Raw genomic sequence first — 18,165 nt, forward strand, 5'->3', positions numbered from 1 at the left:
CCGTACCCACTGTATATATATATATATATATATATTCCTAATGTGTGTGTGTATGTAGTGGTGTCTGTAAAGGCCAGAATCACTATTAGGAACTTCTCTGTGTTAGTGGCTCATGGATGAATAAGTGCTTATGAACAAATCTTTTAAGTGAACAAACCATTCTTGTTCACTTCCTAGCACATACTGTATGAATGTGACTGAATGAATGGGGGGCATGTGATTTATTCAACAAGTGAGTCGATCTTTTTCATCAACAACAGAAAGGGGGTAAAAATGATTAATTAAAGATTTTTATGAGAGTTTTGGGCATTTGAATTTAATGTTTTTTAGAAACCAGTTGAGAACAACTGCTTTAAATTATATTCATTTTAGGAATCCATTTTTATTACTCTGGGCCAAGTAAACATAGCCTAAATATATGCACAACAATGTTTTGAGAACATTCACTGGCATTATTTCAAAAAAATGAGCTGAGATCTGGACATCATGCAACAGTGAAGATATAGTTCCCTACGTTTTCCCGACAAGCATCTCTGTGCCTGAACATGTTGACCATTTTTGTTCAGGAAGGCCCTGTTTTTATCATGAGGTCGTTTTTATCCTCTTTTATCTTTTTTTAGTTATGTGAATTCATTACAATCACTTTCAAAGTTTGACATTTATTCAACAGAATCTTCCAGCTGGTTTATGCTGGTTGGTAAGTGTGGTATGCTGATATTGATATGCTGATTTTTTCACTTAGAATAAACCCTTTATTTCCCCCTTTAGGAAGATGGATTTGTTGGTGGGGGCTCCTCTGTTCATGGACCGCGGCTCAGATGGGAAGCTGAGGGAGGTGGGTCAGGTCTATGTCTACCTAGGCAAAGGTGGCTTCACCTTCAACAATGTCATCAAACTCACTGGCTCTGAGATCTATGCTCGATATGGAAGCTCAGTCTGCAGCCTGGGAGACCTCAACATGGATGGATATAATGGTACTATTTTGACTTTCCTGTATTCTCTGAATTTCTGTGCTGTTCTTTTAAGAGCCCAAACTAGCTTCCAAGACAGACAGAGAGACAGTGCATATATAGTCATTTGTGGTCATGGTCTGATGCTGTTGTCACGGTCTTCCTCGTCTCATTGTGCAACCGTAATCATGACTCGTGAGCTTTTTGAGCAATGGCTGTACGTGCAGATAAAAACGCAGTACTGCCCATGGCAGTTACCCAATAAACAACTTCAAATGGTTTTATATTTAATCCCTTTGTTTTTTCTCAGATGTGGCCATTGCTGCCCCATATGGGGGGCAGTTCCACCGCGGCCTGGTGTACATCCATAACGGGCGTCCCACTGGGCTGAATCCTGTGGCTTCTCAAGTTCTGGAAGGAGCATGGGCGTCTGCTTATATGCCTTCTAGCTTTGGTTACGCCATGAACGGAGACACAGATGTCGATCAGAATGGATACCCTGGTTAGATTCCAGCACATTCACACATCTTTTGCAATTAACTGATTACAGTCACTTCAATTCAAAACTACTTCCTCTCCTACACTTCTACCGCCACTCATTCTTTTTCTCTCACACTCTCTCCTCTTATAGACCTAATTGTTGGGGTGTTCGGAGCTGACAAAGCCATTCTGTACAGGTACAGTATGCTTATGCTTCACTTTGAAGTCACACGTGCATTTGCTAGACTTTTATGATCAGGGCCATTAAAGGTGGTTTCATTTAATTCAGCAGCATTTAATTTGCTTTATGTTCAAGTAGTGAAAGCAGTTACAGTCTGTATTAAAAGAAAATCACTGTGGAACATTTGCCATCATCTATTTTTGTACATGGAAGACCACCAGGCTTAGATTTACATTGTATTACATGTACTGTAGAAGCCCTAATGTACAGTCAGCTTGTCATTATTGCACAATAAGCTCTGGGTATTGAAAAACAGCTGTAAAAAGTTTAGTCGTACAATGTGAAACTACCTTCCCTGTCCATCAAGACCATTAATGGTTACTAAGCTGCAAAAGTGGATGATTCCGAATACCACACAGTATTGATGTCTCAAACATGAACATAGTAATATTACCACCCACCACATTTTAATATCACTGCTTCTTTAGTATTCAACATCTTGGATATGGCACTTAATTTTGTGAATTAGGCAGGAATTTTCATATGCAATGAGGATAACAAGTCATAAAAGAGGTCATTTACATATAGAAGTCCAAAAGGTACAGCAGCAAAAAGAACCGTTTTTCAGGAAGTCATGTAAAACTAAACTGAAATGGTCATGTAAAACTAAAAGAAAATGACTGTACATTATCTTTCTGTGAATGTCTACAATCTTACACTATAAGACTGATGATACCTGCTTGTTTTGTGTTTCTAGGGCTCGTCCGGTCATCAGTGTGAACAGCACACTGGATATAAGCCCACAAATCCTAAACCCTGAAGACAAGAGCTGCACCCTGCCTGGAACAACCACCACCGTATCCTGGTGAGTCCAGTTTTTTTTTTTTTTTTTTTATCAAACATTTTCAACCAAACAGCTATTGAAACATTTTGCATCTAAGTGGCGACATGTAATGATAGAAACATAATGGCCAAATAAAAAGTGCATTAAAATCATTGCAGTAATCACTTTGTTGCATCTTATATGCCCAGTAAAAACACAACAAATATATTGTGAATATCCCTAAAATATCACTAAACATTTTCTCTTTTTCTTTAAATGCACATTTAGATTATTTGAGGGTCGCTATTATTATTTTGTAACATTCTGCTTCTTTTAAAACTACAGTTGTTTGTGCAAGAATGCAGTAACGTATCACAGTCTGTTTAGAAATAGCTGTTTAAAGAAGTGATTTTCTTAAATAGAAATTAGCGTACATTTGGTACATCATCAGTAATATCTTTAAGATACTTGACTATTATGCACTGAGAATATCATGAAAATAATGGGAATTCTATTCAATTCTTTCCCTTAGCTTCACTGTGAAATACTGTCTGAAGGCAAATGGCAAGGGAGCGCCATCTTCTCTTCGTAAGTACTTGTTTCTTTATATATGCAAATTATTGAAATGTGTAATATTCAGGAACCTATTATTGCATGTAGTAGAAGCACATGGTGGCTGTAAACGGAGTCCTGCTGTTGCGGTGTGTGTTATGAGCACTGCTGCGGGGGGAAACTAGAGCTCAACGTGTCAGGCATCAGTGTGTTTGGAGCCGGACGTATGGCGCAGAGCTGTTAAAAGCCTAGCGTCCGGTGCTCACAAAGCTTTCACATGGATCTCACAGTCTGGGGTGTAATGGCTACCAGACCCACAGCCCACTGTTCATAGACCACAGACCATGATGCCAATTCATTATTTCTCTCTGCGCTTTGAAGTTCTCCTATGCTCTGGTTGAACTAATGGCTGCCGTTATGCAAGCTTAAGGTGCGGATGTGTGTATGGTGCAAGGCCTGTCATAAATGGATCTGCCGTGATCTGAAATGCATAAACTGTGTGTCAGTTTAGTTATTTTGTTTCAAGTAGGACATGTAATGGGTATATAGGTAAATACTACTGTTCAAAAGTTTGAGACCAGTAAGATTGTTTTTTTTTTTTTAATTTACAAATTAATTATTTTTTTCAACATTAAATTTATCAAAAGAGAGAGTGAAAACATTTATTGTCACAAAAGATTTCTGTTTGAAATGAATGCTGTTCATTTGAACATCTGTCCATCAAAGAATCCTAAAAAAAAAAAAAAATCAGTTTCTGCAAAAACTGATTTTAACATTGTAACATTGTAATAGTAAGAAATGTTTCTTTAGCAGCAAATCAGCATATTAGATTGATTTCTGAAGGATGTTGTGACACTGAAGACTGGAGTAATGATGCTGAAAATTCAGCTTTCCCATTACAGGAATAAATTATATTTTAAAATATATTCAAATAGAAAATGGTTATTTTGAATTGTAAAAATATTTTACAATATTACCATTTTTTATGTATTTTTAATCAAATAAATGTAACCTTGGTGAGCATAAAAAACTTGTTTCGAAAACATTGTAAACTAGTTAGTTTAGCTAAAAAAAGTGATCATTTTTGTTTTCCACGACAGCATTCCTTTAAACCTGTGATTTTTGTGACTGCCTTTATGACGTCTATGTAAACCCCACATTGTATGTGAAATGAGTTTCAGTGCTTTTCTGTGCTTATACACAGGATGTGGGATTGCTTTTGGGTGAAATATAGTATAATAATAGGTATAGTCACTAGTTCTGTCCTACTTTATTTACCTCACTATGACTAGGCAGACAAATTTCTGAATACTGAATAAGTGTTAACGTGTCAGTGTGGGTGATATTTTACCCATAAATTTACTCATCCTCATGTTGCTCCAAACCCAAATAGCTTTCTTTCTTCTGTAGAACATAAAAGAAGAGATTCTGAGAAATGTCTTAGAGTTTGTCATGCAATGTAAGTTAGTGGGGTCCAGTATTACCTGGTTTCCAGTGTAGTTCAATCTCTTTAATGTCCTCTTTTGTGTTGCGCAGAAGAAAGTAAGTCATACAGGTTTGGAATGGCATGGGTGTACTCTCCCTTTAAATAGAATGTTTTAAGCTCTTGAAGTAGATTTTCAAAGTCAAGTGCTCATATGCCGCCTTTAAGTACAGCTGTTTTTATATATCTGTGCTTGTAACTAAAAGGCCGTAGTGAAACTCTTAAGAGATCTAAGATCTAAGAGCCATAACCATTCATTGTGTCTTTTGAGCAAGACCATTAACCCCAGTTTATTCCAGGCAGACTGAACCAGAGATTTAAAGCAGCTGAATGCTTACAGAGATTCAGGGGTATCACTGCGTTTAAAGGTTTCATGGTTGACTGCTTGTGTTCTAAACAGTTTCATTTGCATATTATATTTCTTATGCTTGTTTCTTTTAAATTACCTCTTTCTTTTTAAGGAGCAACTCTGTTATGTGGAAAATGTATATAGCTCCCTTATTCCTTCTGAATTTACTGCTTTTTATTACTATTTGTGTTTCTCTCCATTATAATTTAAATGAAAAAGTGACCTGGAAAACCCTTTCATTCAAAGATTTCCAAGTGGATCTGACCATGGACCGCCTCAAACACAAGGGAGCCATCAAACGGGTCCTGTTCCTCCATAACAAGATGCCTCATTATTCAAAGAACATGACTGTCTCCAACAGCCAGGGACCAGCCTGCGAGGAGCTTCAGGCTTATTTAATAGTGAGCAAATCCATTCGCATTTATGCATTTACATTTACATTTACATTTAGTCATTTTGCAGACGCTTTTATCCAAAGCGACTTACAATTTGGGGATACAATGATATCTGGTTGAAAACAACTCTTTCGAGGGTTTTCGCTATGAATGGAAGGAGAGAGACAGGTCTGTAGCTATCTGTAAGTGAAGTGTTTAATGTAGGTTTTTTGAGCAGTGGGGTTACCCGAGCCTGCCTGAATGCAGTGGGGAAGGTGCCTGTGAGGAGAGATGTGTTGATGATATGTGTGAGTGGTGGTAAAAGTGTAGGAGAGATTGCTTGGAGGAGGTGCGAGGGGATTGGATCTAGAGGGCATGTTGTAGGATGGCTGGAGAGGAGAAGTTTTGATACTTCTGCCTCAGTGAGGGGACAGAAGGAGAAGATGGGAGTTTTTGCAGTGGGTGTGGTTGGTTTGAAGTCCTGTGTGTGTGGGGCTGAAAATTGACTACTGATTGTTCTGGTTTTGTCGTTTGACAGATGTTTTTATCCAAAGCATTTTGCAGTGCTTGCAAGGTTTATATTTTATAGGAAATCAAACCCATGACCTAGGTGTTCCTAATATAATGCTCTACCAGTTGGGATACAGGAACACACAGAATCTCTGTGTGACTCATTCACTTCTGCTGGTTATGCCAGTACTGGGCTGTGAAAAGTTTAGTGTAGTTTTGCTTTATTTGGCCAACTGAAGAAGTGCTGATGCTTTTATGTCATCAAATATGTGTTTGCTCTGTGCTTAAAGCTGTAGTGGCAGATAGCCCAGATGTTTGGCACTGGAATATGCTGTTATTTTGTTTTCAAAAAGGAACAATGTGTTACAGAGCTAAAGAAGGATTTGACCTGGAAAGCCAAAGCTCTCTTTCTTGGACATAAAAGAGCATGTTGTAGAGCTTGTAAGCTGGACTGAAATTCCCCAGCCTTGAGCTCATTGAACTAGAGGCCCAATTTCTCTCTCCATCCACTCTCTATCTCTCTCTCTCTTAACAGGATGACTCAGAATTCAGGGATAAGATCACACCCATTTCTGTTTTTATGGAGTACAGCTTGGATTACAAAACAGCAGCAGATAAGACCGGCCTGTTGCCCATCCTTGACCAGTCTACACCTACAAATGTCACTAAGCAGGTACAGCTGTTACCCACACTAGACCTCTGGTTACAGGGGCACTACATATACACTACTTTTCAAAAGTTTGGGGTCGCTAAGGTGTTGTTTTTTTGTTTTGTTTTTTTGAAAGAATTCTCTTATGCTCACCCAGGCTGCATTTGTGAAATTAAAAATACAGCAAATAACAGCATTTTGTGAAATATTATTACAATTAAAAATAACCGTTTTCTGTTTTAATATTTTTTTAAATGTAATTTATTCCTGTTTTGGCAAAGCTGAATTTTCAGCAGCCATTATTCCAGTCTTCTGTGTCACATGATCCTTCAGAAATCATTCTAATATGCTGATTTGATGCTCAAGAAACATTTCTTATTATCAGTGTTTAAAAAAGCTTAATATTTTTGTGATAGATGAACAAGGTTTATTCAGTGTATATGGCTGACATGGTTGAGTTAAAATCTTTTTAATGGCTTTCAGACTTTTACCAAGAGTTTTTTTTTTATTTATTTTTTTTTTTTTAAATAGTTATCACTTTTTTTTTAATAGTTATTACGAACAACTGGAAAACCATGGGAATTCATTGGTCATAAAGTGTGGGAACCCTAAACTAGATGTTATATTGTGCAGAAGCCGCTCAAAATATACAATCTTCCACTAACCATTAACAAAGACTTACATGGTGATTTACAACAAACAATTAACATTAAATAGCACTGGATAAAAATTAGAAACTCACTTTAATTTACTATACTCCCTTGTGACTTTCCAGGCCCACATACTCCTTGATTGTGGTGAAGACAATATTTGCAAGCCAGACTTGAAACTGTCTGTTGTGAGGCGAGTCATTGTTTCATTTGAGCCTTAATTTCCACTGCAGTGTCTGCTGGTGTGGTGCTGGAGATTAACTTTGTGCTTTTGATGTTTTGTGCTCTAGTGACCAGAAAGAGATCTACATAGGTGATGATAACCCCCTGACCCTAGAGGTCACAGCAGAGAATGCAGGAGAAGGGGCATATGAGGCCGACCTTACTGTCACCCTACCATCTCAGGCAGATTTCATTGGAGTCGTGCGTAACAGTGAGGTGAGCAGTGACCCATCTACACCTCATAAAGTGCACTGTCCTCCCTACTGTGACCTCCTGTAATGAGACACAACTAATGTTGAATTAAAAGAGCTGATTTAACAGAAGTTCCAGGTTTAATAACAATTAGTTTGTTTGGTTTAGTTTGGACAGTAGTTAGATCGCTTAAAGTAAGATTTATAAGCGCTTTAAAAAAATACAAGCTGCAAATTGCTTTGGAAAGCATTGCCTCATTAAGATAATTTAGTGCAATTAAGTTGGAATTATTTCGATTTATCAATAGCAATACCACAGTTACTGTCTATGAAGCACAAATTTTGTTGAATCAGAGTACTAAAAATTAAAAGGGTTAGGGTTAGGGTTGAAGAAAATAATTCTTTTGTTCAGCAAGGGGCACTAAATTGATCAAAAGTGACAGTAAAGACATTTTCTATAGTTACAAACTATTTATATTTCGTGTGTGTGTGTGTGTGTGTGTGTGTGTGTGTGTGTGTGTGTGTGTGTGTGTTTGTGTTTGGTGAAGTCATTTAAGATCTGTTGAGGGTTCTTTTGTTATTTCTGTATTTCAGACATTGTCTAGACTGTCCTGTGCCTTCAAGAAAGAGAATCAGACCAGAGTGGTGGTGTGTGATCTTGGGAACCCAATGAAAGGAGGAACTAAGGTAACCAACAGACTTTCTGAAGTGAAAGTATGAAGTGTCTGCATATGTATTTGTACCAAAAGTCATTTTATTTTTAATGTTGCTGACTGTAACATAAATTAGCTGTTTTATTTCATTTAATATTTTTCTGTAAAATTGTGGTGTTTGTGTAGATAATAGCAGGATTGCGCTTCAGCGTGCACCAGCTCTCTGAACAGGATACAGAAGTCAAGTTTGACTTGCAGATACAGAGGTATTTTAATTAATTAATATATTGCTTTTACAGTAATATAGTTTATAGATTTGCTTGTGCAATGTTAATTAAATTAAGTTTGGTGGGCCATTAGAACAAATGTAAAGCAAAGACACTCTAAACATATATTTTCACTTCCTGTCTTTTTATTTAAATCAGTAAAACTTCAGACAGCATTTGCTTCTAATGCTGCTGTTTCCTGCTGACTGCCAGTGTTTTTTTTTAAAAGTGTTAATTACAGGGAACTGCTCTTTTTGTGTCTTTTTCTACACACCCTCATGTCTTTGCCTGTCTTTAGCTCAATGATTTATAGTGCATTTCTGAAACACAGAGTGGAGTTTATGGAGTTTTATCTGTAAATGAATGAAATGTATTAGTTTTTGAAACAACAGCACCGCGTATTGCTTGGTTGTGGAAGTTAATAATTCCCTTCTGCTTTCAGCTCAAATCAGTTCAACAATACCAGCAATCTGGTGTCTGTTGTCACAAAGCTCGCTGTGCTGGCCAAAGTGAAATTAAGAGGGTATGATCATTTAAATTATATTTCTGTTAAACAAATGTGACTTTAAAATCATGAAATGCCATTTAGAACACATTTTACTTTAGAGTTGCAACAAGTTACATTTAGATAGAAGATTAAAAAGCAATTTTTTTAAATTTAGAATGACTTGTGCAATATGAACAGGATTATTAATTAAGTAAAAATTGTTCAGTATAGATGGAATATGTTCATGAAAACCTGAATGCTGAAAAAACAGTTGTACATTAATTGACTTGTACTAGGCACAGTCACACTTTGTATTTATCTGCTCTATCCTGTGTAGGGTGTCTGCGCCAGAGCAAGTGTTTTTACCCATCGCTAACTGGCAGCCAAAAGAGAGTCCTGTTCTGGAGGATGATATTGGACCTCTTGTACAGCACATCTATGAGGTAGAAAATACCATAAAGATCATTGGTCGAAGACATTATACATTTATTAAAATTTGGCAGTGCGTCATTTTTTATGATTTTAATGCTGCAATCACTGATCTTCCTAGCTAAGGAACACAGGACCCAGTACTTTCAGTAAGGCCATTTTGGATGTGCAGTGGCCCTACAGATTCAACAATGGCTCTCTGCTCTACATCACCAAGATTGAAGTGGACGGAAACATGAATTGCAGCTCAAACAGGGAGCTCAACCCTCTTAATGTCACTGTATGTATCCCACAATTGAATCATGATAGTATGTGTTTATATGTAAGACCGTTGTTAATAACCGGAGTAAACAGGATCTGAAACACCACTCCACACAAGCTGTATGATCTGTTGTGACATTTTGTGTGGACAGACAAATTAGTTACATGGATAGTTAAAACCTTTCTTGTTCACAACTTGGTTGTATTTAGGATCTCATCTAATATACCAGGGATAAACTTCTGCTTTTTCTTTCACCTAGAATCCCAGATTTATTGAAATAAATGAGACCTCGGCCAGCGGAGGCAGAGCTGAGGGGAGGAACAGACACAGCGTCCACCGCAGAGACTTGGAGGACAAACAAGGGGAAGAGAACCTGGAGAATCTGGTATATTCACAGCTATAACACTTGCCATTTGACAACCACCACTGTCTGTGAAGTACTTGGAACAGTTTTATATTGAATTTGAAATATATACACTACTGTTCAAAAGTTGTTCATTTCATTTTTTTTTTATACAGTTTATATTTATTTCTATTTTTGAAAGACGTTTCTTATGCTCACCAAGGCTGCATTTATTTAATGAAAAATACAAGAAACATAATATTATGAAATATTAATGCAATTTAAAATAGCTGTTTTCTATTTGAATATATTTTATTTCTGTGATAGCGAAGCTGAATTTTCGGCATCATTACTCCAGTCTACAGTGTCACATTATCCTTCAGAAATCATTCTAATCATTCATTGAACTGTCCTTTACACCAGTATGCATGAATGCAAGTACAATGGTTTGTGTGTATCCACACAGGATTGTGGGAATACCGAGTGTCAGGAGATTAAGTGTTGGGTCGGCCGGCTGGAGAAAGGCCAGAGTGCTATTCTATTCATTTACTCCAGACTCGCCGTGAGCACGTTCCTCAAGGTAAAAACAATTCAATTGACTAACACCACAAAGCCTTAAAGTTCTTTAATATACTGTTTTCACTGCACAAATGCTAATACACATAAAACACAGCAGTGGTTTTCTTTCCTTTTAGGCTGAAAGTCAAAACAAATCGTACAATGTTCGATCCACAGCCTCCTTCAGTGTCATAGAGATGCCATATAAAAATCTATTTTCTGAGCTCCCAACCAGCACGACATCAGTAAGTTTCTATGATCATCAATGTAAACGGGACATAACTGGATATACTTTATTTTTCTTGGATTTTCTTGAGTCAGAAAGTGAGTGGAATGGTTATGTGTAACTACTGTTTATGAAACGAACACATTTGTGCGCCAGATATATGGTGTTTTTAACTGTCTTCACTGATCATGACAGAGGGTTGTATGGTGTCAGTGTCGTAATCACACATCTCTGTCCTACAGGCCTCTCTGAAGGTGATCTGGAATTCAGAGAACCCTCAGCCTGTCCCAGGATGGGTGGTGGCTTTGGCTGTCCTGGCTGGACTTCTTCTCCTGGCTTTGCTCATCTTTGTCATGTATAAGGTGAACAGCTGTAAACATGAGTTAAATTACTTGGACTGATTGATAGTTTGATGGACTATGGATGTCAGAAGCAGCATTGCCTAGTCCTGTCTGTAATCAATTAAATATTAATTAATATTTTTAGCCCCTAATGAGTGACTGTTACTTGCATTTCCATGACCTTTTCAATAGTTATTTATTTTATTAAAGGGGTCATATGATGTTGCTAAAAAGAACATTATTTTGTGTCCTTTAAATGAAAACATACTTAGTCTGTGAGTCAGAACAGCCGGCATTGTGGTCTACTCTTCCAGGATCAGGAAACAGTCCTCCATAAAATGCGCTGCACACATCTGAATATTTGGGTTGAACTGTTCTGGAACAGTGTTGTAAATACAACTTAACCACTGATTTCTAGTCGTGTCCTCTTTTGGAAGACCAAACAAAGTAGTTTCGCTTTCACAACGAAACACACAGCGTCTCCACGACATGGCGGCAGCAACAATACTACAGCGAGAATAGAAGTTACGCCTTCTTTCTTTGCGTGAACATTTGGGCGGTGTTATGCAAATCTTCCCACATAGTGATGTAGACATGTGGGGGCATGTTAGAACGAGCCGTTTTAGGTAGACGTGGTTGACTCTTAACTTTTATAAAGAATATCTCTTTGGATTTGAGACTTTAGTCTTTGCAACTTTACAGATCTTCTTTATGCACCAAGAGCTTGTAACTTGAAAAAATTGAATTGAAACCGCATCATATGACCCCTTTAAATGTAAAAAAAAAAAATAAAAAAAAAATTCTCTCTCTTTTGATTTTTATTAAATGTTCATTGCTTGAACAGTAAATTTTCAGTGGTATTTGTATCAGAGATGTAAGTTTTGGTATTGAACTATGCACACACATATCAGTGACTGGTTTCATCTTGATTTCTCTCCTCCTCAGATGGGCTTCTTTAAACGTGTGCGGCCGCCCCAGGATGACAGCATAGAGAAAGAGCAGCTTCAGCCTCAGGAGAATGGAGACAGAAACACAGAAGCCTGAGCTCTTCGTCTTCACTAGCCTATCGCAGTGCCAAGGCAGGAATGTGCCTGATTTACACCAATGCTGATGAGAATACAACACTCCTTAATCTTTATTAGCAGGTCAGCATTTAATCATGCAGACAGCCCTGATGAGTGAGATGGCTGTCGTCATTTGAATGGTACAAAGCTGAGGTGGTTTGAATAACCATGATGCTCTGTTAATAAGACTAAATCCCTGTGCCAGTCCCTTTTCCCTTTGCTCCTGTCCTTCTTTAACTGCACTGAGTCTTAAGACGAGATTTGATTTTCAGTTGGGCATAAGGAATTAACATTTAAAATCGTAATACATTTCAAATTGTTTACAAGAAACAAAAATAAAGGTAATGAATCTTAAATAATAGAAAATGAGATCATGATTTTTACAGTTTTATTTTGTGGAAAGATGTGACGTAGTTTGGCACATCATTAGATTGCTGGTTCTGCTTCTTCTGTGGGAGAATCTTCTGTTATTGTTTTTCACAGCTCATTTTCTGCTGTTTGGGGCTTTCTGCAGGACTTTGGACTTCCAGTTCTTATCTGTTTTCTTTGCAGTTGTTTCAGCTGTTGGGATTTGGACTCTTGATTTCTTATTTGGGCGTAAAGTGTATTATTTTGAGAAAATATTTTTAAGTTTGTCTACTGTAAACACATTCATTTAATGCTGCTGCCCATATGAATTTACCCATATTGGGTTGCCATAAGTATGTTGTCTAAATTAAAAATTTTATACATTTATAATTCAATCAAAATTATGCATTTTCCACAAATAAAATGATCCAGAATATATTCTCTTTTGTTTGTAAAGTTTGTAAAAAAAATGTATTTTTAAGAATCTACCATGTTTAAAACAGATCACTGACTCTTGAATTTTTGACTTTCCTTTTCTTTTTTTCCCCCAATTTTGTTTAGCAACATGCTGTTAATGCTTTTGTATTTCAATAAACCAATATACTGATGTAGTAGGAATTGTTTTGTTTGTTTGTTTTGGTAGTTGGTCTTATGAATATAGCTGGACTTTGCTGGAATTTTATTTCTGGTGTCTAAAGCTCCTGTTATCATAACACAGTTTTCTAATCTACAGTGATGAACTTGACCTCACAGGACTTGTTTAGCTGTTAACAATTATCTGGTTGATGAATAACCAACTGCAGGCTTTAAATTCAAGAATAATCATCTTTAAATTCTACAGTGCTTCCATAGTTTTTGTCCTTGTGTACTTGAAACAAAACCGCTGTAAATAAGTTCTGCGCTTGTGATGAAGAAAATTAAGAACTGTAAAATTAATTGTGGATTTTATCATTTATTGTAAAAATGTTTGCATTGTACATAATGTAGAAGCTCACTGTGCATCTGTTCGTAAGAAGCTGAGATCACTGCCCGGTTCATAACCTGTAGTTTGCGTCCCCCTGAGAAAGAAACCCACAGCCTCAGAAAAAAATAATGCCAAATAGGCCCAGTAAGTAGGAAATAGGATTTGTCATGATTGTTTTCTGTTATATTTTTTATGTGCATGAGCAAGAGTCTCTGCATTACCTCTGGAACAGTCGTGCTTTGGTGCACCCAAGTAAGGTGGCATTGTTTCCCTCCACTAAGAGCATCGAGCCTTCCCGAAGACCCTGCCATCAACAACATACAGTGGTAGTGCTCAACTTTTTTTGATTTTCTTTTTCTTTTTTTGAATCAATATTTTTTATTTACAGTACAGATTATGTTACAAAAGATTTCTAATTCAAATAAATGCTTTTCTTTGAACTTTCTATTTATCAAAGAATCCTGAAAACAATTGTTTCACAGTTTATAAATATAATGCATCTTTGTTGAACATTAAATAGACTTACTGACCCAAGCAGTAGTGTACGTTAACATACCAGCACACATGGTGTGTCCGGCTCCTCGTGGTATTGGATAATTCTCTGTTCACGTGTTTCCTGTAAAATGCAAAATCAAATCTGCGTTCATGATGCCTGAACGATCTACTTTCAAAGTTTGGTTTATTACATTTTATATTTTCAGTAGGGTTATTTTTTTCATTTATGGCAATCAATTTTCACACAATATGGCACTGCATTTTTTTTTTTCGGGGTGGGGGGGGGGGGGGGGTTTATGGATTCAATATGGATAATTAGTCATGCTGTTGCGCATGATCAACTGTTCATACCCCCATATGTTTGCTGCTGGGATCAGGATCCAGATTGTGAGGGTTAATGTTGAAGGGCACTAAACCAATGGCAGCAAATGTGGGTGTATAGACGACGGGCATGTCATTGGTGGTGTTGATGCTGATGGTGGAGACATTGGTACCTGCACTTGATCCCATGTAAGGTATCCCATCCTATGAGAAAACAACCACACCTGTTACGGGCAATTATACTGTATTTTAGTTTTTGATTAATCAAGACACTAACTCGCCTCTAAAACTCTTTTTCTAATCTCAGTTACCAGCTTGTTGTAATAGAGAGCTTTCAGCAGGCGGAATGTGTTACCGCCACCTATTGGACACAAAAACAGTACAGCACAAAGTCTTAAGACCACACTGAAAACATGGGAATTCAACCCTGTGATGCAGGGATTTTTAAATCATACACATTATTTTATTTCAATTAGTTGCCCAGGCAACATCTCAAATTTTTGTGTTTTTCTTCTATTTATTTATTTTAATTTTTTTCATTTTTGTCAATTAACAATTATTTTGAATAGTTTTAGTGAACAATAACAATGTATTGCTCCGATATTTTTATTTTTTTTCCCCAAAACAAGAACATAATGATAACCCAAATTATTCATTCTGTCAGTTACACCTCTGTAATGGTCACTATGCATTAGAGGGTTAAAGCTTCAGGATTTTGACAAATGTATACAAATAAACGCTGTGACAAAAATATAAGATTCTCCATTATTTCTGAGTGACTAATTAAATGTAAGCAAATCTGTGTCATTGAATTTGTGAACTCCAAAAGGGGGGACAAACCAAATATTAAGAAATTCTTATAAATCGTATATTTTTAAGATTCTAATTTTTAATAAAATTGATATTTATATGTATATATTTAATGTATACTTTATATAAAGTATATCAGTACATTTAATAAAAATCCTTCATACCAATATTCCTTCAGCTTTCCTAACGGCGTCCACAGGGTCTGGTGTCTCATGGACACTGTCCACCTCATAGCCTGGAAAAAGAGAAAAGAGGAGAACAGCAGAGATGAAGGCCAATGCAGCCATCATCACTTTGCATCAAAATGGCTTCACATGCAAGGAAATTGCTACAAAGAATATTGCACCGGAAAGAACCATTTACCGGATCATCAAGAACTTCAAGGAGAGAGGTTCGACTGCAGTGAAGAAGTCTTCAGGACATCCCAGAGTGTCCAGCAAGCGCCAGGACCGTCTCCTCCCGAGGAGTCAGCTACGGAATCGTGTCACCAGAAACTTTTGGCCATGACTGTACATGTGGTAAAATCAACAAGACACAAACCCAATGTCTTGAACTTGTCTCTGGCAGTCTTGGTATAGGTGTCTCGATCATGTAGTACATATGGGACAAACAGGATCCTCTTCCCTGTTGAACAAAAAAAACAACCGGGGTCAATGCAGGTCCGATTAATTAGATTACAAAAACACAAAAGTGTGTCTCATTACGCTTATACACTTGTCGTAACTGCTAAATGGACTTATACTTTGCACTTATCCAGTGACATGCCTGCATACAGATATAAAATGTATCAGAATAGTTAATCAGAATATTAATATAAAGGGTTTTATGACTGTAATTACAAAACTATTCTTAGAACAGTAACATCAATATCCCAAAAGTTTTATTCCTACATTCCTAGTTAAGCTGCTGGCAACTTACTTTCCAAAAAAAGTCTTGGATCTGCTGCTTGCAGTGTTGAAGATATCTTCCTACATGAAGAGTGGAGTTAGATACCAGAAGAAGTCTTCTCTTCATGATCCGCTCCCGGCTGCGTTGACTCAGAAATGTAGAAGTTGATCAGAAGAAGTCAGCTCAGCTCAGCACATGACCAGCGCTTCTTCTTTCTGCTGACAGCACACACACAATCAGTTTGGTCGTAATCTTCGATACTTAACCTTTGGTCAGACAGTATATCACTCTGATTCCACAGATGACAGACCTTTACAGAAACAAGACTTGATAAGAAACCTTATAACATTACTGGAATCATGTGATTAGCAAAACATCACAAAATGAACAACAAAAAAAAAAGACAGCAGAGGCAGATCTTGAAGTACTGATCACAATTTTAAACCATCGTTTAAAACGCACGTAATGTTAAATATTAATTTTTATTTGTATTATTTTTTTTTTTAAATATGTATTAGGCTTTTTTTCAAAATAAAAGTCTAGTGGTTGAGCACCTTCATCTCTCTTTCTTTTCCTTTTTTTACAGATGAAAACGTCATTTTTTTTGCTATTTTTCAAATGGCTGTATCGATGTTCTCCTTTATTTTGGAGGGCAAGGGCAGTGACTGTAACATCGAGCGTATTTTGCAGTATTAAACACGTATTTATACGGATCTCATCAGGCTCCGAAAATTCTTCAAAAAGAACACAAAGAATGGCCTTCTCAGCTGCCATAGTTGCAACTCTTGCGTCATCAGAACAGGGTGTTCAACGCACCATCGTTTCCGTTTAAAAAACGTTTTGCACCGTTTTTGTCGGGGCTGAACGCAGCCCAGTTGTGAGATCTTGTGAAGTGTGCATGTGACCTGCATGATCACGTGTTCTCTGCGTGACTTTTGGTCCATGCAAATTGATTTCATCAATAAAACAAATTTCATAAAAAAAAAATGTAACAATAACATGAACAACTAGTGTGTGTGTGTGTGTGTGTGTGTGGATGTGTGTACTGGTTTATATATCCTGGTGGGGACTTAAACCTGACTACACACAGACTCATGGGGACTCGTGTCACGGTGGGGACCTAAATTGTGGTCCCCACAGGTACAAAAGCTTATAAATTGTACAGAATTAAGTTTTTTGAAAATCTAAAAATGCAGAAAGTTTCCTGTGAGGAGTAGGTTTAGGGGTAGGGTTGGTGTAGGGCAATAGAATATACGGTCTGTACAGTAGAAAAACAGTCATTGGCTGTTAACTTTTAAAGAGTTAAGACACTCAAACCTTAAATGGCCCATTTTACCTGATGGCCCAATTTGCCTGATATCACCCTAAGTATTTTTATTTTACAATTTTATTTTTGAATCCATTTTCAAATTATTTCAAATTTCTTAAATATTAATTAAAATAAATACAATTATATCGGCTTTATATCGGCCATCGGCCACCCTGCTTTCCAAGATATCGGCATCAGCTGTCAAAAAAACAATATCGGTCGACCACTTTTTTTTACCTGTGAGTTTTGTTCTGTGAGACCACAGTTTTAACCCTGTGAGAAAACGTTTTTTATTCAGTTAACTCTTTTGAAGAGATTTTTAAAGGTGACATATCATGAAAATCTGATTTTCCAGGTTTTAAGTGCTATAATCAGGTCCTTGGTGCATCTACCAACCAAGGAAACTGAAAAAGATTAACCCAGTAACTTTGTTTAGGTAAGCTTTTTTTCTGAAGGTGTCTGAGAAAACGAGCACGTCTGATTTCGCTCCCTTGGTAACGTGGCAAAGGGATCTCATTATAATATTACTGCCCCTTAATCTGCAAGTTTTCACTCAAGTCGCCTTCATTTTGATTTTGCAAGCGACAAAGGTGTACCAGCTCTAATGCCATGGCGAAAGTTTGAGCAAAACATGCTAACTGCTCTGTCTTTGGCTGCACAGACAAGCACAGAACACTATTTACATTTTACATTATTTATTTAATGTATATTGCTGCTGCCACCCAGATCTAAAATAAACAAGCGATTTATTTCCCAGTTGTTTACCTTCACAGACATAACCGACTGTTTTTGTAACTCATGTGCGTTTTAACGTAAACTTGTGTGTGAATGAGAACTTAGTTTAGTATTCACATGCTGTGACAGCAGCTTTCTGTCCGTGTGCTTTGGATGTGTGCTCTCAGAAAACCTTATATCTGAAGTTTAAGCTCATATGGTTTAAAACGCATGATTTCAGCCCGATAAACATGATAATCAGAACCAAAACAG

General features: G+C 37.0%; 2 protein-coding genes across 2 annotated transcripts in view; one reads left to right on the top strand and one right to left on the bottom strand.

Moving 5' to 3' along the window:
* The window catches only part of LOC107672211 (integrin alpha-V-like), a 25,919-nt gene extending 12,917 nt beyond the window's left edge, over positions 1-13,002 (top strand). The window contains exons 12-30 of the mRNA XM_016465306.1: positions 769-974; positions 1,261-1,452; positions 1,582-1,627; positions 2,369-2,476; positions 2,967-3,022; positions 5,065-5,219; positions 6,238-6,375; positions 7,127-7,194; positions 7,292-7,439; positions 8,009-8,101; positions 8,254-8,333; positions 8,776-8,856; positions 9,158-9,263; positions 9,371-9,529; positions 9,771-9,896; positions 10,321-10,434; positions 10,550-10,657; positions 10,881-11,000; positions 11,925-13,002. Of these exons, the coding sequence (XP_016320792.1) occupies positions 769-974; positions 1,261-1,452; positions 1,582-1,627; positions 2,369-2,476; positions 2,967-3,022; positions 5,065-5,219; positions 6,238-6,375; positions 7,127-7,194; positions 7,292-7,439; positions 8,009-8,101; positions 8,254-8,333; positions 8,776-8,856; positions 9,158-9,263; positions 9,371-9,529; positions 9,771-9,896; positions 10,321-10,434; positions 10,550-10,657; positions 10,881-11,000; positions 11,925-12,023 (2,203 nt within the window). The 3' untranslated portion in view covers positions 12,024-13,002. The remainder of the gene's footprint in view (positions 1-768; positions 975-1,260; positions 1,453-1,581; positions 1,628-2,368; positions 2,477-2,966; positions 3,023-5,064; positions 5,220-6,237; positions 6,376-7,126; positions 7,195-7,291; positions 7,440-8,008; positions 8,102-8,253; positions 8,334-8,775; positions 8,857-9,157; positions 9,264-9,370; positions 9,530-9,770; positions 9,897-10,320; positions 10,435-10,549; positions 10,658-10,880; positions 11,001-11,924) is intronic.
* LOC107672233 (alpha-aspartyl dipeptidase-like) lies at positions 12,929-16,009 on the bottom strand. The gene is made up of 8 exons (XM_016465332.1): positions 15,896-16,009; positions 15,522-15,605; positions 15,147-15,216; positions 14,453-14,537; positions 14,202-14,375; positions 13,912-13,971; positions 13,577-13,659; positions 12,929-13,449 (listed from the first exon to the last, which is right to left on the bottom strand). Exons 1-8 carry the CDS (start codon positions 15,993-15,995, stop codon positions 13,383-13,385), a joined length of 723 nt encoding a protein of 240 aa, XP_016320818.1. The 5' UTR covers positions 15,996-16,009; the 3' UTR covers positions 12,929-13,382.
* Positions 16,010-18,165: the final 2,156 nt, after the last annotated feature.

This window comes from Sinocyclocheilus anshuiensis, unplaced genomic scaffold (assembly GCF_001515605.1).
Source record: "Sinocyclocheilus anshuiensis isolate Anshui unplaced genomic scaffold, SAMN03320099.WGS_v1.1 scaffold986, whole genome shotgun sequence".
NCBI lineage: Eukaryota > Metazoa > Chordata > Actinopteri > Cypriniformes > Cyprinidae > Sinocyclocheilus > Sinocyclocheilus anshuiensis.